General features: G+C 38.6%; 1 protein-coding gene across 1 annotated transcript in view; it reads left to right on the top strand.

Moving 5' to 3' along the window:
* Positions 1 to 19,158, top strand: part of LOC308349946 (L-lactate dehydrogenase A chain) — a gene marked incomplete at both ends in the record, with an annotated part of 61,348 nt that extends 42,190 nt beyond the window's left edge. Inside the window, 3 exons of the mRNA XM_080814897.1 lie at positions 2,898 to 3,015; positions 13,525 to 13,648; positions 18,994 to 19,158. Coding sequence (XP_080671023.1) covers positions 2,898 to 3,015; positions 13,525 to 13,648; positions 18,994 to 19,158 — 407 coding nt within the window. The remainder of the gene's footprint in view (positions 1 to 2,897; positions 3,016 to 13,524; positions 13,649 to 18,993) is intronic.
* Positions 19,159 to 22,305: the final 3,147 nt, after the last annotated feature.

Raw genomic sequence — 22,305 nt, 5'->3', positions numbered from 1 at the left:
AACAGTGCACATAGCATACAGCTGTTTTAAAAGTCAATGAGAGTTTCTCATATCTGGAGAACTTTAACTTACTTTGATTTTTTAACAAGATTATTAAGATATAATTCACACATTATAAAATTCATCCATTTGAAGTGTATGGGTTTTAGTATATTCAAAGAGTTGTGCAACCATTACTACAAGATAATTACAGTACATTTTCATCACCCCCAAAAGAAACTCCCATTCCTGTGCTCACACCAACCCTAGCCCCAGGCAACCACTAATCTACTTTCTGATTCATTTATTTCAGATTTTTCATGTAAGTAATATTATATAATATGTGGTTTAAACTATTACTTAGGCCACACCAACCTTTCCCTTTTCTGAACTTAAACATTTAATATCTGCTGCACCGTTAGAATTTTCTACTTCTTATAATGTTCTCTAATTGTGGCATATATGCAAATCTTTCCATAATGTCAATAAACCGGATGTGAGGGCGATCTGGCTGCGACATCTGTCACCCCATTGATTGCCAGGGTTGATTCGGCTTATCTGGCTGGCTAGGCAGATGTCCCCTTCCTCCCTCACTGCTCCATGTGCATCCCTCCCGAAGCTGCACGCTAGGTCGAAGAGGACGACCTTCCCCGATAGAGGAGAGGACCGTTCTTCGGTCAAGGGTATACGAGTAGCTGCGCTCCCCTGCTAGAACCTCCAAACAAGCTCTCAAGGTCCATAATGTCAATAAACCCATTTTATAGGGAATAGAGAGCATTTGTTCATTCAATGATTCATTAATTCAAAACATTTAATGAGCCTTTCTATTTTCCTTTTACTTCAAGGGTCATAATATAATAAATATTCTTTTTTTAAAAAAGATTTTATTTATTTATTTGACAGACAGAGATCACAAGTAGGCAGAGAGGCCGGTAGAGAGAGGAGGAAGCAGGCTCCCTGCTAAGCAGAGAGCCCGATGCGGGGCTCGATCCCAGGACCCTGAGATCATGACCTGAGCTGAAGGCAGAAGCTTTAACCCACTGTGCCACCCAGGCGCCCCAATATAATAAATATTCTTAAAATCATGATAAAATTTATCATATACTTTAAAACTTTTTTCACTTAAGTATATATAACACATGCTGAAAAATCGTACAGAATATAAATTTATAGCTCAATAAATCATCAAATAGTGAACATATCTGTGTAATTACCATTCTGGTAAATGCACCAGAAAACAGTTTCATGACCTCTCTCAATTACTGTCCTTCCTTTTCCCAAGCTAAACTTCTCATACCATGGTGTTTTACTTTAGAAAACAAATGTTTTTGATTTGACTTAGATAAATATTTGTTTCACCAGTGCCTTAATTTGACCCTTTTTGCTTGTGTTATTTTCTTAACTCAGTTCTTCCTTCTCAAAGTCCTTAAAATTGATTTTCCTAGGTATGTTTTAATGTCTCACATTTAATATTCCATAATTTTATTTTTTATAAAGTAGTATATTCTGATTAGTATTGATTTGAATATATTTATTATTCAGTTTAGTGAGATCTTTTGTTTCTTTTCTCTTTGCTGCTTTCTACTTGATCAGTTAAACTTTCTTTAATTCCTTCTACTACTTTGGATTATACACTCACTTTGTAAGTGGTTACCTATATTCATACTTGACCTCAAAATAATTAGCCTGTTTATTCTTCTTTGGAATAGACCTTAGAATGTATTAAGTTTGACTCACCTTGTTCTCTTACATATGTAATTACGGTTGACCCTTGAACAACATGGAGGTTAGGGTTTCCAATCCCCACACAGTTGAAAAGCTGCATATAACTTTTGACTCCCCCCAGATTTAATTACTGATAGCCTACCATTGACTGGAAGCCTTAGTGGTAACATAAGCAGTTAATTCAATCAAAGTATGTTATATATATTATATGTTCTTTTCTTTATAGTAATACCTTGTTCATCTGCAAGTTTTTTTCAAATTGCTGCACATCTCCAAAACATTTTCCAATATACTTATCAGGAAAAATTCGTGTATAAGGGGACTCACACAGTTCTACCTGTGTTGTTCAAGGAACAACAGTATTAACTACTTTTGGGGTTCCATTCTGTTTTCATCTCTCCAAACTAGTTATTACTATTTAAGTGTAACACCTGTCTGGATTTGTGTACCTGTTTGCCAGTTGTGTTGCTTATCTTTATTTCCTGTATCTGTCTCCTTCCCCTGGATTCAGTTCTTTCTTCCTGAAGTATATCTTGTCAGTTTTGTTCATGTGAAAGTGTTTTAGTCTCACCTCATTCTTTTTTTTTTTTTTATTTTTTTTATTTTTTTTTATTTTTATTTTTTTAAAGATTTTGTTTATTTATTTGACAGACAGATCACAAGTAGGCAGAGAGGCAGGCAGAGAGAGAAGGGAGGAAGCAGGCTCCCTGCCGAGCAGAGAGCCCGATGCGGGACTCGATCCCAGGACGCTGGGATCATGACCCGAGCCGAAGGCAGCGGCCCTAACCCACTGAGCCACCCAGGCGCCCCTCACCTCATTCTTGAATGAGAGTTTAACTGATACGAAATTCCAGGTTGACAGTTACTCCCCGTCAGCTCTTTGTTACTGTCGAGTAGTGTTTGCTGCTCTTTTCCCTCAAGCTCCTTCCATGTTTCATCTCATCCTTTTCTTTGTGGATTCTGTAGATGCATCTTGCTTTAAATGCCTCCTATACCACACAATTACAAATAACTTCTACTACATATTTTTCTAATACTTTATAATTTTGGTTTTTGTTTCTTTCTTTTGTCCATTTAAAACTTATTCTTATATATGTATAAGATAGTTACCTAACTTTATAATAGAAACACACTGAACTCAAAGAACTGATGCAGTGCTGGAAAGAATTTATTCTGAGATATATTTCTTTCAGTGCCTTTATGGAGTGGGGTGAATGTTGCTGGTGTTGCTCTGAAGACTCTAGACCCTAAATTAGGAACTGATTCAGACAAAGAGCAGTGGAAAAATATCCATAAACAGGTTGTTGAAAGGTAACAGTACTTATTCAGTGTCTCAGTGCCTTAATAATCAGTCTTGAGAATTAGTTTCACAAAGAAAAATTATGCACTTGATCTTTGCCTTTTTTGAGATAAATAATTCTAACCTTCTGAAAATCTCCAATTTCAGACTTATATTATGCATAGCTTTCTTTGGGGGTCATTTTTAAAAAATTTATTTGACAGACAGAGATCACAAGTAGGCAGAGAGGCAGGCAGAGAGAGAGAGAGGAGGAAGAAGCAGGCACCCTGTTGAGCAGAGAGCCCGATGCGGGGCTCAATCCCAGGACCCTGGGATCATGACCTGAGCCGAAGGCAGAGGCTTTAGCCCACTGAGCCACCCAGGCGCCCCTTTGGGGGTCATTTTTTAAAAGGAAAATCTGCTTATCCTTTCACAAGAACTCATATGTGTTTGAAGGGAATATAGCATAGTGATTATGATCATGGATTTCGGAACCAGGTTGCTGAGGCTTGAAACCTGGTCTCACCATTTATTAGTGGTATGATATTGAGAACTTATTTAAAATATTAAAAGTACAGTTTCTTTATCTTTTTTTCTATTAAAGTATAATTAACATACGGTGTTATACTAGTTTCAGGTGTACAACATAGGATATTGATTGATGTATAATTCTATACATTAATCAATGCTCACCACAATAAGTGTCGTCACCATCTATCATCATACAACATTATTACAATATTATTGGCTACATTCTTTATGCTGTACTTTTCATCTCCATCACTTATTTATTTCATAACTGGAAATTTGTATCTATTAATCCCTTTTATCTATTTTTCCCATCCCTTCACCACCTCCCCTCTGGCAACTACTAGTTTCTTTTCTGTATTTAAGAGTCTATTTTTTGTTTGTTTTGTTTTTTATATTCCACATATAAGTGAAATTGTATGGTATTGGTATTTCTCTGTCTTACTTCACTTAGCGTAATGCCCTCCAAGTTTATACATTTTGTTGCAAATGGTAAGATTTCACTCTTTCCTATGGATGAGTAATATTCCACCACATCATCTTTATCCATTCATCTATTGATAGGTACTTGGGTGGTTTCCATATTTTGGCTATTGTAAATAATGCTGCACATCCTTTTCATCTAATAATAGAACCTGTGAAGGTTATTATGAACAGTAAATGAGTTAGTACATGTAAAATGCTTAGAATAGTACCTAGAAATTATTAAGTGTTCATCAAATGATTTGATGAAAAGAAACATGAAATTGATCAGATGATCGGAAGTTAACTAGATGTATTTATAAGTAAAGTAAGTGTCCAACTCTATACATCAGCTTTAACAGCACACATGATTTCCTCCATGCTTTAGTCAAGCATGTGAGTAGAAGTTATAGAACTTAGAAATCACTGTTGGATATTCAAAACTGGAATATTAAACCTACAAAAACATACATCTAGATGTATGGGGGGAAGGACAGAGGGAGAGAATCTTCAACCAGATTTCCCGCTTAGTGCAGAGCCCTATGTAGGTGCTTGACCTCGTGACACAAGATCATGACCTGAGCCGAAACTGGCGATTGGACGCTCAACTGACTAAGCCACCCAGGCCCCCTGATAGTATCTTTTGATGTCTAAAATTTAAAAATTTTCATGAAATCCAATTTGCCTTTTTATTCCTCATGTTGCTTTTGTCATCATATCAAAGAAAGCATTGCCGAATGCAATGTTGTGAAGCTTTCCCCCTATGTTTTCATGTAAAAGTTTCATGGTTTTAGGTCTTATATTTATATCCTATCCATCTTGAGTTAATTTTTGTATTTGGTCTTAGGTAAGGGTCCAACTTCATTCTTCTTCATGTGGATATCTAGTTTTTTCAGCATCTTTTGTTGAAAAGACCATCCTTTCCCCATTCAATGGTTTTGGCACCCTTGTTGAAAATCAATTGACCATAGATATGGAAATCTATTTTGGGGATCTCTGTTCTATTTCATCGGTCTATATGTTTATCTTGGTGCCAGTATTACACTGTTTTGTTTACTGTAGCTTTGTAGTAAGTTTGGAAATTAGGCAGTGTGAGTCCTTCAGTTTTGTTCTTCCCTTTCAAGATTGTTTTGGCTATTCAGGGTCCCTGAAATTCCCTGAGATTTTTACTTTAGGTATACTTATGTCATCTTTAATTTCTTTCAGCAATATTTTGTAGTTTTTACTGGACAAGTCTTTCACTTCCTTTGTTAATTCCTAAGTATTATATTCTTTTTGATGTTGTTGTAAGTGGAATTGTTTATTTATTTATTTATTTATTTGTTTATTTTTAAAGATTTTATTTATTTATTTGACAGACAGAGATCACAAATAGGCAGAGAGGCAGGCAGAGAGAGAGGAGGAAGCAGGCTCCCTGCTGAGCAGAGAGCCCGATGCGGGACTCGATCCCAGGACCCTGGGATCATGACCCGAGCCAAAAGCAGGGGCTTTAACCCACTGAGCCACCCAGGTTCCCTGGAATTGTTTTCTTAATTTTCTTTTCATATTGTTCATTGTTTGTGTATATAAATGCAATTTTTGTATGTTGACCTTATATCTTGTTACTTTGCTGAGTTCATTTATTCTAACAGTATGTGTGTATGTGTGTGGTGTGTGTGTGTGTGTGTGTGTGTAATCTTTAGAGTTATCTGTATATAAGATCACATTGTCTGTGAGCAGAGATAGTTTTACTTCTTTCCAGTTTGGATGTCTTTTATTTCTCTCTCTTGTCTAACTGCTCTGGATAGATTTTCCAATACTATGTTGAATGGAAGTGGCAAACGTGGGCATTTTTGCCTTGTTCCTGATCTTTTTTTTCCTCCCCTGATTTTTTTTTTTTTTTGACAGAGAGAGACACAGTGAGAGAGGGAACACAAGCAGGGGGGGTGGGAGAGGGAGAAGCAGGTTTCCTGCTGAGCAGGGAGCCCAATGCAGGACTCGATCCCAGGACCCTGGGATCATGAACTGAGCTGAAGGAAGATGCTTAATGACTGAGCCACCCAGGCACCCCTCCTTGTTCCTGATCTTAAAGGAAAAACTTTCAGTCTTTCACCATTGATTGTGATCACTGTAGGTTTTTCATATATGGCTTTTATTATGTCGAGTAGTTTCCTTAATTCCTGGTTTCTTAAATGTTCTTGTTATGAAAAGGTGTTGAATTTTGTCAGATGATTTTTTTGTATCAAATGGGATGATAATGATAATGTGTTTTTTTCTCATTATGTTAATGTGTCAAATTACATTGATGAGTTTTGGTATATCAAACCATCCTTACATTCCATTCCAGGAATAAACCTCACTTGGTTATAGTGTATAATTCTTTGAAAATGCCCCGAATTTGGCTTGCTAGTAATTTATTGAGGTGTTTTGCATCAGTGTTCATAAGAAACATTGATCTGAAGTTTTCTTTTCTTGTAGTGATTTCACCTGGCTGTGGAATCAGGGAAATGCTGGCTTCATTGAATCAGTTAGGAAGAATTCCCTCCTCTTCAATTTTTTTGGAAAAGTTTGAAAAGGATTGGTCCAGGGCTTTTCTTTTTGGGGAGATTTTTGATTACTGACAAATATTTTTATGTTATATAGGTCTTAATCTGATCTTCTGTTTATTCATGATTTAGTCTTGCTAGGTTAGATTTAGGTTTTCCGTTTCTAAGAATTTGTCTATCCATTTCATCCAGGTTATCTAATTAATTGGCATACAGTTTTGGTAGTACTTTCCAATAATCCTTTTTATTTCTGTAGAATCAGTAATAATGTCTCCTTGATTTTTATTTTATTTATTTTTAAAGATTTTATTTATTTGACAGAGAGAGAAAGAGAGAGAGCACAAGCAGGAGGAGTGCCAGGCAGGGGGAGAGGGAGAAGCAGGCTCCCTGCTGAGCAGGGAGCCTGATGTGGGGCTGGATTCTAGGACTCTGAGATCATGACCTGAACCAAAAGCAGACACTTAACTGGCTGAGCCACCCAGGTGCCCCTGATTTTGATTTTAAGAATTTGAATCATCTTTTTTCCTAGCTAAAGTTTTGTCAATTTTATTGATTTTTTCAAAGAACCAACTTTTGATTACATTGATTTTCTCTATACTTTTTACATTCTTTATTTTAATTCTGCTCTATTCCTTATTATTTCCTTCCATTTGCTAGATCTGGATTTAATTTGTTCTTATTTTTCTAGTTCCTTAAGCTGTAAGGTTAGGTTGTTGATTGGAGATTTTTCTTTTTTAATGTAAGCATGCATAGCTGTAAATATCCCCCTGAGCAGTGCTTTTACTGTGTCCAATAACTTTTGTTATGTTGTGTTTTCATTTATCTCTAAGTATTTTCAAATTTTCCTTATGATTTCTTCTTTGATCCTTTTTTGTTTAAGGTTGTGTTAATTCCCACATATTTGTGAATTTTCCAATTTTACTTTTGTTAATGATTTTTAACTTCATCTCATTGTGTCAGAGAAGATATTTAGTATATGACATCTATTTTTTTTTAATTCATTGAAACAATTTGTGGCATATTATATGGTCTTTTCTGAAAAATGTCCCATGTGAACTTGAGAAGAATGTAGATGCTGTTATTGGGTGAGGTGTTCTGTTTGTTTATTAGATTTAGTGTTGTTTAAGTCCTCTGTTTTCTTATCTTTGGTCTGGTTCTATCCATTATTTTGAGTGGGGTATTGAAGTCTCCAAGTATTATTGTAGAACTCTCTATTTGTCTCCTTAATTCTGTCAGTTTTTATTTCATGTATTTTGGTGATCTATTATTTGATGCATAAATGTTTATAATTGTTATGTTTTCTTGCTGTTTTGAATCTTTTATGAATATATACTGTCCCTCTTTGGCTATTGTAAACTTTCTTGATTTCTCTTTTGTATGACATTCAACCACCTCTGCTTTCTTTTGGCTACTATTTGCATAAAATATCTTTTCCATCCTTTTACTTTCAAACTATTTGTCTTGGATCGCAAATGAGTCTCTTATAGGCAGTGTAGACTTGGATATGTAATTTTATCCATTCTGCCAATCTGTGTCTTTTGATTAGAAACTTTAATCCACTTACATTTAAAGTAATTACTGATTAGGGGGAAGTCTGTCATTGTGCTATTTGCTTTCTATATGCCTTATAGCTTTCTGTTCCTCATTTCCTGTATTATTGTCTTCTTTTGTGTTCAGTTGATTTTTTTGGTAATGATATATTTAAATTTCTTCTGTATATATTCTGTAACTATTATAGTTATTTTCTTTTTGGTTACCATGGGTATTACACTTAGCATCCTGAAATTATAACACAGTTATTTGAATTTGTACCAGCTTAACTTCAGTAACATACAAAAGCTCTGCTCCTTTACAGCTCCATCCTCATCCTTTTTGATTACTGATGTAAAAAAGTACATGTCTATACATTGTATGCCTTCTAAATAAGCTAATAACTCTTTTAACTGCATTAGTCTTTTAGCTTTGAAAACAAGAATTACAAACTAAAGTCACAATAATATTATCTTTTTGATTGTTTTTAAAAAATGTATTGGTCTGTTAAATTATTTTTTAAAAAGTAGAATTACAACCATTGTTACAATATTACTAGCTTTTTATAATTGCCCCCGTGCATTTTCCTTTATTGAGACCTTTATGTTTTCATATGGCTTTGAGTTACTGTTCATTTTACCCTACAGAACTCCACTGAGTATTTCTTACAGGTCAGGTCTAATGGTGATAACTCCCTCAACTGTGGTTTCTTTGGGGATATCTTAATTTCTCCCTCATTTTAGAAGGACAGTTTTGCCAAATATAAATTGTAAGATCCTTTGTTGACAGGTTTTTTTTTTTTTTTTGCAGTGATTGGGGGGAGGTGCAACAACAATGGCTGCCTTTCTTTTTCTACACATCTGTCATCAGAAGCAACCCATCAGCCATTAGAGCACAGATCCTTGATATTTAGAGGACGGGGTCCTTTTTGCAGGCTGTGCACAAGTTGCTTGGTGATCATGTGAACAGCTCCCTGCTGAGGTTAGGGGATGAGTAGCTGCTACTGTGCTAAGAGCAGAAATTGGCCGAAATTAACTACAAATTACCATTGGAACCTTCCCCTGAAAGTTTCAAGCCTTTAATAGACTCCAAAGTTCCAGAATAGTTACATCAGACAGATTTTGACAAAACAGTTATTGTCTAGGTGGGGAGATAGAATCCTGGTGCTTCCTACATCATCATCTTTTCAGAATTGTCCAGTGCTTAAACTAATTTTTTTTTAATCTAGAAAACTGTTCCATGCAAAAGCATACTCAAAGTCATCTTCCTAGATAGTCCTGCCTTTTTGGAAAGGATCCATACCTACTGTTAACCTTCTACCCATGATACCTCTCCATGACCTTGGGTGATCATCTTTGTATCATATATTCCTCAGAGTTCCTTTGACAAACATGTCTTCAATATTTTATACATAAGAAAAAAGACAAGCTGGTATACCTATAACCACCAGGATCTATAAAACAGGTAACCAAAATCACTCACAGGTGTTTTGGTAATCCTTAGTTAATTGGACTATCCTATCTTCACTTTTTTTTATTATCACTTGTACCTTATTAAATGTATTGACAGACTCATTTAATTGTGTGTTTGATATTTCTAAAGCAAATTTATTTCCTCCTCTGGCCTAATTATTTCTACAGAGATCACATCACTTGGAAGTTTTAGGTCAATTTCCCCAACTATCTTTTCATTTTGGTTATTTTTATCAGTATGTTTCATTTTCTTTCTTTTTCCTTTTCCTTTTCTTTTTTTTTTTAAGAGAGAGAGGGTTAGAGAAAGCACACACACAGAGGGGGAAGGGCAGAGGGAGAGTGAGAGACTCTTAAGCAGGCTTCATGCCCAGCACGGAGTCTGACTTGGGGCTTGATCTCACAACCCCGAAATCATGACCTGAGCCAAAATCAAGAGTTGGATGCTTAACCAACTGAACCACCCAGGCACCTCTTATTTTCTTTCTTTCTTTTTTTTTTTTCTTAAATTTTCTTACAGAAACCTGCTAACCTTTGTTGTACCAAATAGCTTTGGCTAAGAGATCAAGTTAGTGCCTTGCGCAAAACCTGTTAATATTATAGTATCATTTCCTATTCTTCTTAACACAAGTGTCCTTTACCCATACACCACATATTTCCAGATACAGGGGCCATTAGAGGCCATTTCCTAATAAATGCAGAAATGACCTGATCTGGAGGCAGAACCACAACTCAACCACTAAGGAACATGTTTTAGCCAATACTGGTTTGAAAATGTCAGTGGAGCCGCCAATCTAGTTCTTACAGGGATGTTACAACATTGGTCTCAGTCTATCCAATTCCTAATAATTGTATCACAGGGAATGTTATAGTTCCTTTCTAATTTAAAATGCTGTTGCTATATGGGAATAATGATTAAGACCACATTTTCCACTGAAGTTCTGTGTGATTTAAATACCAAATACTGTGGGGTGCCTGGTTGGCTCAGTTGTTAGGCATCTGCCTTCAGCTTGGGTCATGACCCCGGGGTTCTGGGATCAAGCCCCACACTGGCTCCTTGTTCAGTGGGAAGCCTGCTTCTCCCTCCCCTACTCCCCCTGCTTGTGTTCCCTCTCTTGCTGTCTCTCTCTGTCAAATGAATAAATAAATTAATTAAATCTTTAAAAAAAAGAACTTTCTTTAAAAATAAATACCAAAGGGCACCTGGGTGGCTCAGTGGGTTAGAGCCTCTGCCTTCAGCTCAGGTGATGATCCCGGGGTCCTGGGATGGAGCCCTGAATTGGGCTCTCTGCTCAGCGGGGAGCCTGCTTCCTCCTCTCTCTCTCCCTGCTTCTCTGCCTACTTGTGATCTCTCTGTCAAATAAATAAATAAGATAAATAAAATAAAATAAATAAAAAAATCTTTCAAAAAAACCCCCAAATACAGCAATATATTACAGATCAGTACACATTCCAGTTAGTCCTCCAAACAATGCAGTGTTCAAATTAAATTATTTGCACCTTGGTCGTTTAGCAGAGGATCTATAATTATAAAGAATCCTCATGAGACTGCTAGTTTTTATCCAAAACAACCCGACTGTTTTCTATTATAGCCTCTGATTTTCCAGTGGCTAACCAACAATTGCAGGACAGTGACATCATGATTTAATAGGATATACTTCCACGTTTTTAACAGAGCAATCAGTTCATATATATATATATATATATATATATATATAATTTATATATATACTTATATATAAATAAAATCTTTAAATATGTATATTTATATATTTAAAGATTTTATTTATTTGACAGAGAGAAAGAGATCACTAATAGAGATCACAAGTAGGCAGAGACAGGCAGAGGGGAGGGGAAGCAGGCTCCTTGCTGAGCAGAGAGCCCAATGTGGGGCTGGATCCCAGGACCCTGAGATCATGACCTGAGGCAAAGGCAGAGGCTTAACCCTCTGAGCCACCCAGGCGCCCCCAGAGCAATCAGTTTTTGTGTTAAGATAGTAACGTTAAAACTGCTTATTCTATTTGCTTCCTTTACCTTTCTCTTTATAGCAGCACTTTTATTTTCATTAGGATGGTTAAAAACTAAAGGATTATATTTTTAGCCATTTTTTTCTCAACCGTTTTCTCTTTGTCAATCTATTTTGTTAATTCCTGAGAGGGTGGATCTGTCACCCAGATTCCACTGGTAAGTTTTTTCCCCAGTTATCTACTGCAGAGCTTTCTTCAATTCATATATCATCAATCAATCAGCCATTAGAGTCTCCCTCTCTTTCCTTTTACTTACCCCACAAAGTCTTGGTCATATTGAATTGAGAGTCTGAAAGTTAATCCTAAATTTGATAGCAATCTGCATGCCTTCTAACGGTGGCCTTAGTTTTAGATTGACAGTCAAATCATAGGATACCACAATGAGTATAGTCCAGTCTCAACTTTCCTGTACTGAGGTGGTCCATATACACATCGGTCTTATCTTTTGCTACCAAGTGTACTGCGTACAGTCCTGGGGCCTTGAAACTGTGCCTACATGGTTGTAAGACCACCTGATATGAATACTGATGCCAGACATTCCTTTTCCTATTCTGGATCCTTTTCTCAGAACCAAACAAACTTAGTGCTAAGTTAAAACCTCTTTGTTCTTTGCTTTTGACTGTTCATCCAAATCTTTTGGTGGCAATGCAGAAATAGAATACATATTTATTATAGAAAGTAGGAAAATTCAGAAAAGTGTAAAAAAGATCATATCAGGGGCACCTGGGTGGCATAATCGTTAAGTGTCCGCCTTCGACTCAGGTCATGATCCCAGGGTGCCAGGATTGAGCCCTGCGTCGGGCTCTCTGCTCAGCAGGAGGCCTGCTTCTCCCTCTCTCACTCCCTCTGCTTCTGTTTCCTCTCTCACTGTGTCTCTCTCTGACAAATAAGTAAATAATAAAAAAAGAAGATCATATCACTTGTAATATCACTTAAAAATAATCACTGTGAAAAACTTTGTGTATTGATGCAATTCTAAAGTTTTTATAGATACGAATGATGTTTGTTATGAGCCTGAGCTAATGTTTAGGACTGTGTCTTTTTTTTTCTATTTATTTATTATTTTTATTAACATACAGTGTATTGTTTGCCCCAGGGGTACAGGTCTTTGAATCGTCAGACTTATACACTTCACAGCACTCACCTCCCCAATGTCCATAACCCAACCACCCTCTCCATACCTCCCTTCCTCCCAGTAACCCTCAGTTTGTTTTGTGAGATTGAAAGTTTGCCTCCCTCCCGATCCCATCTTGTTTAATTTTTTCCTTCTCTACCTCCAAGTCCCCCACTCTGTCTCTCAAATTCCTCATATCAGGGAGATCGTATGATAATTGTCTTTCTCTGATTGACTTATTTCACTCAGCATAATACCCTCTAGTTCCATCCACATCGTCGCAAATGGCAAGATTTAATTTCTTTTGATGGCTGCATAGTATTCCATTGTATATATATACACCACATCTTCTTTATCCATTCATCTGTTGATGGACATCTAGGTTCTTTAGGACTGTGCCTTTTTCCTTTGAAAATGTATCATGAACATATTCCCATATTTTCATATATTATTGATTTAATAATTTATTCTTATGAACAATATGTACACATGGCTTTTAATTGTATAAAGTTACATTGGCACCCTAGTAACAGTTTTCAGTGGTCAGCAAGATGTATATGCTAACCTTCAAGATGATCAGATTCTGTTTGCATACTTAAGCAACAATAAAAATATTTCAAAAAAAGTTTCATCTTTAGTTGCACATGTGCCCTAGGATTCTGCTCTTATGATAAGAGAAGGGTAGGTTAGTTATTACTTAAATTGAATAATGAAGTTTATGAAAGTAGTATAGAAACTTCTATTGCCTGTTCATAAATAATTTCTAGAAAAAATCTCTGGGAGTGTCATTGACATATAGGTTACTTCAAATTGGATTCTTGAAAAATAATGTTTTCTCTGAGTTGATTTGCCATTAATTTGATTTTCTTATTTTCTATAATCATAGTGCCTATGAGATTATCAAGCTTAAAGGGTACACCTCTTGGGCTATTGGACTGTCTGTGACAGATCTGGCAGGATCAATTTTGAAAAATCTTAGGAGAGTGCATCCAGTTTCTACTATGGTTAAGGTAGGCTTAAATTGACTCTTCATTCATCATCTTTTCTTTAATATTTGTTGATTCTCTACTGTGTGCTGTATTATACATTATAATATATATATATTATAATTATATATTATAATTATACATTATACAAGATGTTGAGGATATAGTGGTGAACAAAAAAGGCCCTGACCTCATAAAGTTCAAGAAAAAATGGACTTAATAAAACAATTATACAAGTAAATATATAATAACAAATTACAATAAGTGAAATGATGAAAAACTACCAAGTATTTAAGAGTATACAAGAAGAGAACTTAACTACCCTGGGTAGAAGCATGGGTAATAGTAAGAGAAGACTTCCTAAGGAAGTCAAATGTGACCTATTCTGAATAATGAGTAGGAGTTAATTTGGAAGGCTGGACTAGTAGTCTAAGCAGAGGGAACACATACACAGAGGAACAGAGGTTGATACAAATAGAGGGCACTTGTGGAGCTGGAAAAAGGTGAGTTGCTGAAATGTAGAGAATGAAGGGAAGTGCATGGTGAGGCTGGAGAAGCAAGCAGGGTTTGGCCACTGAAAGCTTTATAAAAAGATTTGGATCCTTACCATAAGGGCTATAGGAAGCCACCAAAAGAATTTAAGCGAGGGACTGGCAAGTTTTCATGATATAAATATTTTTATGGCTGTGATGGAACAGATTTGAAAGGGACAAGAGTGGACATGTGGAAACTTGTCAAGAAGATGAGCAGTAGCCCAGAATAGAAAGGATAGTAGTAGAGGTGAAGAGAAGGGGATGAATTTGAGAGACTCTGTATTTAGGAGGTAACATTCATAGGACTTGGTAATGGAATTAAGTAGGAAATAAGGAAGAGAAAGGTCACTTGTAGGTTTATATTTTGCACCATTATATAGATAGTGATATCCACTGAGGAAGAAAATTCTCAAGGAGAACCAGGTTTAAAGATCATGTTTGCAGTTATGGACAAGTTGAATTTCAGGTGCCTTTTCAATATCCGAGGGGAAATAGGCAGTTGGGTACAGTTTCTGGAACTCATAAAAGAGTTCTAGTTGGAGTTCTAAGTGTGAGTCAGTTTGGAAAGAGACAGTTCCTGAGAGGGAGAGAGCTTCTGTCAACACCACCAACAACAATAAAGAAAGAGATGCTGGACAAGCACAGAGAACAGGTATCCCTTACCCTTGGTAACTGCAGCTGGGAATTTTAATGAGCTTGCCCAAGGAGAGTGTAATAAAGTGAGAAGACAGACTAAGTCTTGAGGAATTCCGGTGTTAAAAGTTGAGTTTATAGTGTGAGCCCACAAAGGTGACTAAGAAGTAGTGGCCAGAGTTAAAAGAAAAACCAAGGGAAGAAAATGTGGATTCATGGTAACCAAGAGAGAGGAGGATGCTTTAAAGATGAAAGAATTGGTTTTCTGTTGATTGATGTTGAGAAGTCATTTAAATTGGGATTAAAAATGCCAGGAAGATAAAGTGACAAAGGTCATGGATAAACTTAAGAGGAACTGTTTACTGAAGTAGTAGGAATGAAAGCCTGATTGGAGTACAGTAGGGTTTTCTTAACCTAGGCACTATTGACTTTGGACCAGATAATTCTTCATTGTTAGAGGGCTGCCCTGTTCATTGTGGAATGTTAACAGCATCCCTGGCCTCTACCTGTTAGATGCTGTAGCATACTCTCTTTCCCCAGTTTTGACAGTCAAAAATGTCTCCAGATATTGCCCAATGTCCCTTTGGAGGGTCCCTTGAGAAATTTTGAGGAAATCAAGACAAGTGTAAACAGCTCTTTTGAGGTATTTGGCTGCCAAGGTAAGGAAAGAGAGAGGTAATTGGAGAGGAAAATCAAAGTCAGTCAAATTTGTGTTTTTTTGGTTTTTGTTTTTAAAGATAAGATGCTGATGGTAAAAGATGCTGAAGATAGAAGTAATAAGCAGAGAGGGTGGGATCCAGAGCATAGATGAAGGTATTAGCCTTAGAAAGGAGGAGACAGAGCTTATTTGTTGTAACAGGAGATAATAGAGGATAGGCAGTGAATCACATAGATTTATAAGTTAGACATTGGATGCATCCGACGACTTATTTTTAGTGAAGAGACAAAATCACCTACTGAGAATCAGAGGATATATAGAGAAGTCAGATGTTTGAGAAGATTTTGAATCATCTTTGTAGACAGTGAGAAATAGAATTTGACTCCCCCCCAAAAACAGAATTACTGTTAGGTGGATGCTCATTTGAGGTTGGTATGCATTAATTAATTTAGTTAAAGATTGACTTTATTGTGTAGTTTTCTCCAGGGATCTGTGCACAGGAATGGGGAGGGAAGGTGGCTGAATTCATGTAAGTGTAGGTTTCACTTGCTGGAGCATGAAAGGGAGGGTCGGGGAGAAAGTAGAAGGGAGGAATGGGGGAAGTGTAGCTTTTGGCTTATACACATGTTAGTAATGGGTTTGACTTTCTGCTGAAGGTTCACAGACAAAATTCAAGACCTTTGTCCTTAAATGTGATCTACATACAAATGAATAAATTATAAAAAGAAAATGAATAATAAGGAATTTAAGAAATATTTATAAACTGAAAATGAAAATAGGGCAGAAGGTCTTAGTATATGGTGAAAGAGTTACAGGATAAATCATGAATATGGAGGGACGCTCTAACAAGGTCCACAGTAGGATACTTGGGATGGGAGGAGAAAGGGTCTATGAGCTGAAGAAGTCAAGAAACTGGAAAGAAAGGGGCTTGGTTATGGTTAGTGTATCCACATGGACAATGAAGTCACCAAGGTTAATTGCAGAAATCAGGGCAGAGAGGAAAAACTGTGAGCTAGGTGTCAGTCTTTTACAAATGAGATGGAGTAACCAAGAGGCTAGTAAATGGTCATTAGTAGATGAACCTCAAAAAATAGGGGGAATGTTAAGAGAGTAGGGGCTAATGATTTGAAAGAGACAATGAGTACACAATGGATACCACACACCCCTCCTCTTTTGAGGGTATGCAGAAGATATGGGAGAATAAGCAATGACCCCTAGGGCCCTCCTGAGGCAAGGTCAGGGAGATGTCAAATGCTCTGAGGAGAGACTGAGATTGAGTAATATGGGGATTTCATAGTTCTTACTGAACAAATCAATGGACAAGTTATATTTTAAAGGAAAATTTTGATAAAACATTTGACATTAAGAACATAATCATTCCCGGGGCGCCTGGGTGGCTCAGTGGGTTAAGCCTCTGCCTTCAGCTCAGGTCATGGTCTCAGGGTCCTGGGATCGAGCCCTGCATCAGGCTCTCTGCTCAGCAGGGAGCCTGCTTCCCACTCTTTCTCTGCCTGCCTCTCTGCCTACTTGCGATCTCTCTCTCTGTCAAATAAATAAATAAAATCTTAAAAAAAAAAAAAAAAGAACATAATCATTCCCGTACTCTTTTTTTTTTATCCCAGTTACTTCAATTTTATTACTTCACATTTTCAGCAAATAAGGGTATACAAAGTTTATTTCATATTAATATATTGACTGGATTTTTTTCCCAAATATATAGGGAATTCTTTTTAAGTAGCCATTTCCTCATTTCATGGCCAGTCCAGAAGCAAATGAGAGCCAATTTTAGTGTATTCAAGGGTCATATTGTCAACGAGGCATGAAGCCTAAAGAGAAGGGACGGGGTAGCAGTCATGGTCAGCACATAGGACTGGGCAGGGCGAGGCCCCTTATTTCCAGCCCACTCAGCAGCCTGCAAATGGCATCATGGGATGGATATACATTCTTCAGTTCTAGTCTGAGAAGCCCCTTCTGGAAGAAAGACAGAGAAAGCAGACGGGAAACAAATCCCCAAACCACTAACAGGGAAGCAGAGGGGCTTCCTCCTCAGCCACAGTGGCCTTGTTTCTGATGTCACCCAATCCCCAGCAACTCACGCTGAAACTCCCAAAAGTTACACAGAGGTGGCAACAGAATGACCAAGGGCAGGGAAGGCAAGGCAAGGTGAGTGTAACTAGAGCGGGAGCCCGGCTGGGAATGGACTGTGGGCTGACGGTCTGGTGGGGCGGTGGCCTTCCCTGGCTAGGCACAGACCAGAGAGGAGGGAATGTGAGAATAGCCTGGCAGGGGCCCTCAGAGGAAGACATGTGGCTGGTGTGATGGAGCTTTTGAGGTTGAGTGTAAAGTACCTACCAAAGAGAGGGAACCGCACTGGGGTGGAGGAGGTAGCCAGAGTCCTTCTGTGGGACACTAGAGTGAAACAGGAGCAAGGGCCACACCCTGAGATCCTCAGAGATGGCGAGAGGGAAGCTTGGCTGAGTAGCACCTGCGGGCTCTGAGCTGTTGTGGGAAGCTGGAAGGTACCACTCCAGTTTCAAGGAGCCTCTTTCCCTCTGTGCTAGTTCCTGGTAACTGTTTAATTATAAGGAAGGAAGAAGACGAGACCTTCCCGTTGCTGCCTCCAACCCTAGACTCAACCCCAAGGGGTGGATAGGAAAGAGCAATGAGTGGTGGAAGGCAGAGGGAGGTGTGAGGGGGTCTACTGGGTCTTCTCTTCCGGGGGGTAGTAGGAAGGTGGCAGAAACAGGTTTGTGGGCATGTAGGCCTGTAGGTTTGTTGCCCAGGTTGTAATCACCTCCGGAAGCTGCTTCTGCGACCTTGGCTTTGGCTGCAGGAGCGGAGAGAACCTCAGAGCTGCTCGCTGGGGGTTCCAGAAGGGATAGGGTGGTGGCCATGGTTGCAACTATTCCATATTCATCATGGGAAGTCCTGGATAGAAGTGACATGGAGTGGTGGATAGAAGTAGCCAGAATGACAGGGGTACATTCCATTGGTAACTGGCAGCGGAAAGACAAAGGCCCTGCTAGGCACATGAGAGTACCTGTAGGCTGCATTGGAGGCTTCAGCTTTGGAGAATGGAGCTGTCACCTGTAGAATCTGGTGTCTGACTCAGTGGTGCCTCTTGGTGTAAAGGTCTGCTTAAACAAAGCAGTCACTTTCCCAGCCACTTCCTCTTCAACCTTCACTGTTCTCTTGATGTAGCTTACATCCAACACAGGTTGCTTGATTTTGCAGTCCTTTAGCAGATAAAATGGCATCATGAAGGATTGGATGGCATCTTTTCTTTGGACAGAAAAGTGGAACTGGTAAGGGGTAATAGTAGACGGTGCCTCTCTTCGTCCCTTTGAAGACCTCTGGTATGTTCTTCATGTCCTTGAACACAAACTCCACAGTCATAGGACGTTAGGATCAGTATTAATTACTCTGCCACCCTCTGATTCTAGTGAGCTCCGTGGTCTCTCTGGTATCCTCTTATTCTGAAGCTCTCTTGCAGAACTGCTTTTCCATATCAGGTTACTGAACAATAATCTAATTTTGCCTTTTAGGGCTTATATGGAATAAATGAAGAAATCTTTCTCAGTATCCCTTGTATCTTGGGGCGAAATGGTGTCTCAGATGTTGTGAAAGTTAACTTGAATTCGGAGGAGGAGGCCCTTTTTAAGAAGAGTGCAGACACACTCTGGAATATCCAAAAAGACCTGGTATTTTAAAGTCTCTTAACGTTTCACTGTTCTATAGAACAGAAGATATCAGACTGTATATTTTACATTTTGAAAGGATTTTATTTTTTTTGTGGGGGGGTTTTTTTTTGGTGTTTTTTTGGAAAGTATTTTAATCTGATCTGTAAAAAATAAAAAAACACTGGAGATCCATGATATAATTTCAGTCCCGCAAGGTTTGGAAAAGGAAATGGTAGATTTCTCTCTCTGAGTCTCTTATAGCTCAGTTCTAATGGTACCCAACCTATACAGATGCAAGTTTTACTTCTGAGGTATGTCATATATAAGAGTCGCCTTCAGATTTAGTAGGATATGTGTAACAAGCCAGTATAATATAAAATGATTTTTCTCACAAAACAACCAGCACTTTTTTCTTGTGTCAAAATTTAATTCTTCTATTAGGTCACGGGCATATTTACTTTATTGCTTCATTGGCTTCGTGCGTGTATGTATGATCTTTACTAAGCACTTATCTTTAAGACCATGTATATCAGAAGGAAACAGAAATAAAAATTTATGGTATAAAAAATTAAACGAAATGTCTTTGAACCTGTAATATTATTCCAATTCATATAAACCCAAGTAGGGACACCTGGGTGGCCCAGTGGGTTAAGCCTCTGCCTTCAGCTCAGGTTGTGATCCCAGGGTCCTGGGATCGAGCCCTGCATCGGACTCTCTGCTCAACAGGGAGCCTGCTTCTCCTCTCTCTCTCTGCCTGCCTCTCTGCCTACTTGTGATCTGTGTCTGTCAAATAAATAAATAAAATCATTTTAAAAAAGCATATAAACCCAAGTAGTTGATTTGGTGTCTCTGAAATGCCACACTGGAAGTTCAGAACATTAGCTTGTCATTTGTTGAGCGAACTACTGCTACGCTTGCTGTGTTATGGTTATGAGGTCAGTATGGCCTGATTTACGTCCTCAAGTATCTCACAGTACTTAGGGTGCCTCAACTAATTGATTATTGACATACAGGTGTATGCTTGTATGCAGACACACATGTACTTCTGATTTATATATATACATACATAGAACACACATATATGAAATATTTCTTCATTTCACAATTTAAGGCAGTTATAGAAAATACACAATTAAACAAAAACTAAGAAATCAGGACCAAAATAATTTAGAATAGGCTAGGACAGGACCAGTGGGAAAAAATTAGAAGACGGATATGCAGGTCCTAAGGACTTACGTGGCTCTCGTGGAGGTGCACCCACTGGGCAGAGAGTCACAGTTCATACTCTTATTCTTGCAATCTGAATAGTTTTCATTCTAGTTCTCTGCTGCTGAACGTGACTAGTTTCCCATGATTCTGTTCTTTTCCCTTGTTTCAGCTCTTCCCTCGAATGCACAAGACAGGATCATGAGAGAGTTTAGTTAGGATAGCAGGGATACCGGAGTCTAATGTGGATTTTGCCTTTTTTTTTTTTTTAAAGCTGTTCTTTGTACAACAAATTAAAAATTTCATTTTAGGAAATCTTTACACATATTGAAAGGGCACAAACTATAGTTTCTACAAGAAATATTCTAGGAACTAAAACTGCTCTACGTTGTGTATTCTCAACAGGGGCGATATCACCCCCAAGAGTGTAAAATTGGTTATGGGGGGCGGTTGGGGGAAAAATATTAGATATTACAAGGGTTTCACTCCCTAAAGTTCAACCCTACCAGACAAAATCTTATTCTTAATGCTTTTTCAGGTTTTATTTTTAAGTCATCTCTGCACCCAGTATGGGGCCCGAGCTCTCAGTCTTGAGATCAAGATTCACTTGCTCCATGGACTGAGCCGGCCAGCTGCCCCTCTTACTCTTTAATATTTAATTTCATTTTGGGGGTGGGTGGAGCTGAGCGATTGGTCGAGAAAGTCTAAAAAGGCCCTTGAGGGAGAGATAATGAAAAAAAGTTTGAGAAACACTGCCCTGTTTCTTCTAAAAGAATTTGTCAGAGGTGTATTATGTATTATGATTCACAAATGAGTTAGAAAACAATTAGGTAGAACGTGGTAGGACAAGAGAACTAGAAACCTTGGTGTAACCCAAAGGATAAGAGGGGAATTTTGGATTCTGCATTTAACTACTTCATAATAAGTTGAGCTTTCCCATCCACTAGTGGAAATGGCTATCAGTTAGTCCTGCCCTGATCAAATTCTTAGGGTTTCATATCTTATTTAAAAATCCCCTTTGCATAGAGGGTTTTAAAACTTTTACTCTCTCTACTTTAGCTCACATTTGTGGGTGGTTAAAAGTAGCACACAGCTCTCTTTCTGCAGCAGTGCTGGGGGAAGTTCCCAGTGGAGAGTGAAAAAGCCCTTATTGAATATATCCGGACAAGGTTTGGTTAGAAATAAATTTACTTGAGCTCTCCAGTGGATGAATACTGGGCACACAGTGCTCTGTTTGATAACTGAGGCTCTCTAGTTCGTTGTTCTCTTTTGCACCTCATGCTCTTAGAGCCCAGGAGCCCGGGGAGCCTCCCTGAAGCCCGTCAGCCCTCCCCTGCGCAGCTGACACAGGCGCAGGTGCAGTACATCACAGCCCGCCTCCTGGCCTCATTTGCTTCAGGTGTGCGAAAACCCCATGAGGCCGGCACGAGCTGGACTCGACCTTGAGCGGCCTCAGTAGCCGGCAGTTTTCACTCTTGCAGCCTCAAACAGTAGTTCTACCATTTTCCTCCTCCATTCTTTTAGTCTGCCTCCCGAGGAGGTGGCCATGAGCTGCGCTGCTGGGGTCGTGCCCACCAGCCGGAGGATGGGCGCTGCGGGAACGAATTTCTTTTCTCTGAGGATGGCTCTGTGTCCCTTGCAGACCGCACACATCCAGGTCAGGGGTGACTGGCTGGTCCTTCACCTGTGCAAGTGTGGCTGGAAATACTTCATGGGGGGGCAGTCTTCGGCTGGAGCCTAGGGAGCCTGGGCTCACTCCGGGAGCTGAGAGCTGGGCTAGGGGAGGAAGAGGTGTCCTGACTGTTTTATCATTTTTGGTGGAGTGGCCCCTTTGCCTTCACTCCTTCTTAATTCCTCTTAACTGTACCACCCTTCTCTCCATCCCCCAGCGCCCTTGTTTTGCCTCTTGTATGTTGGGCTGCTGGCCAGAAACCACCCAACTTCTTTGCCAGCCACTTTTGTTGTTCCCTT

Source organism: Martes martes, assembly GCF_963455335.1.
Source record: "Martes martes genome assembly, chromosome: 10".
In the NCBI taxonomy this organism is placed as follows: Eukaryota; Metazoa; Chordata; class Mammalia; order Carnivora; family Mustelidae; genus Martes; species Martes martes.
Note: the sequence above shows the minus strand (reverse complement) of the source record. Positions and strands in the feature narration are given on the sequence as shown.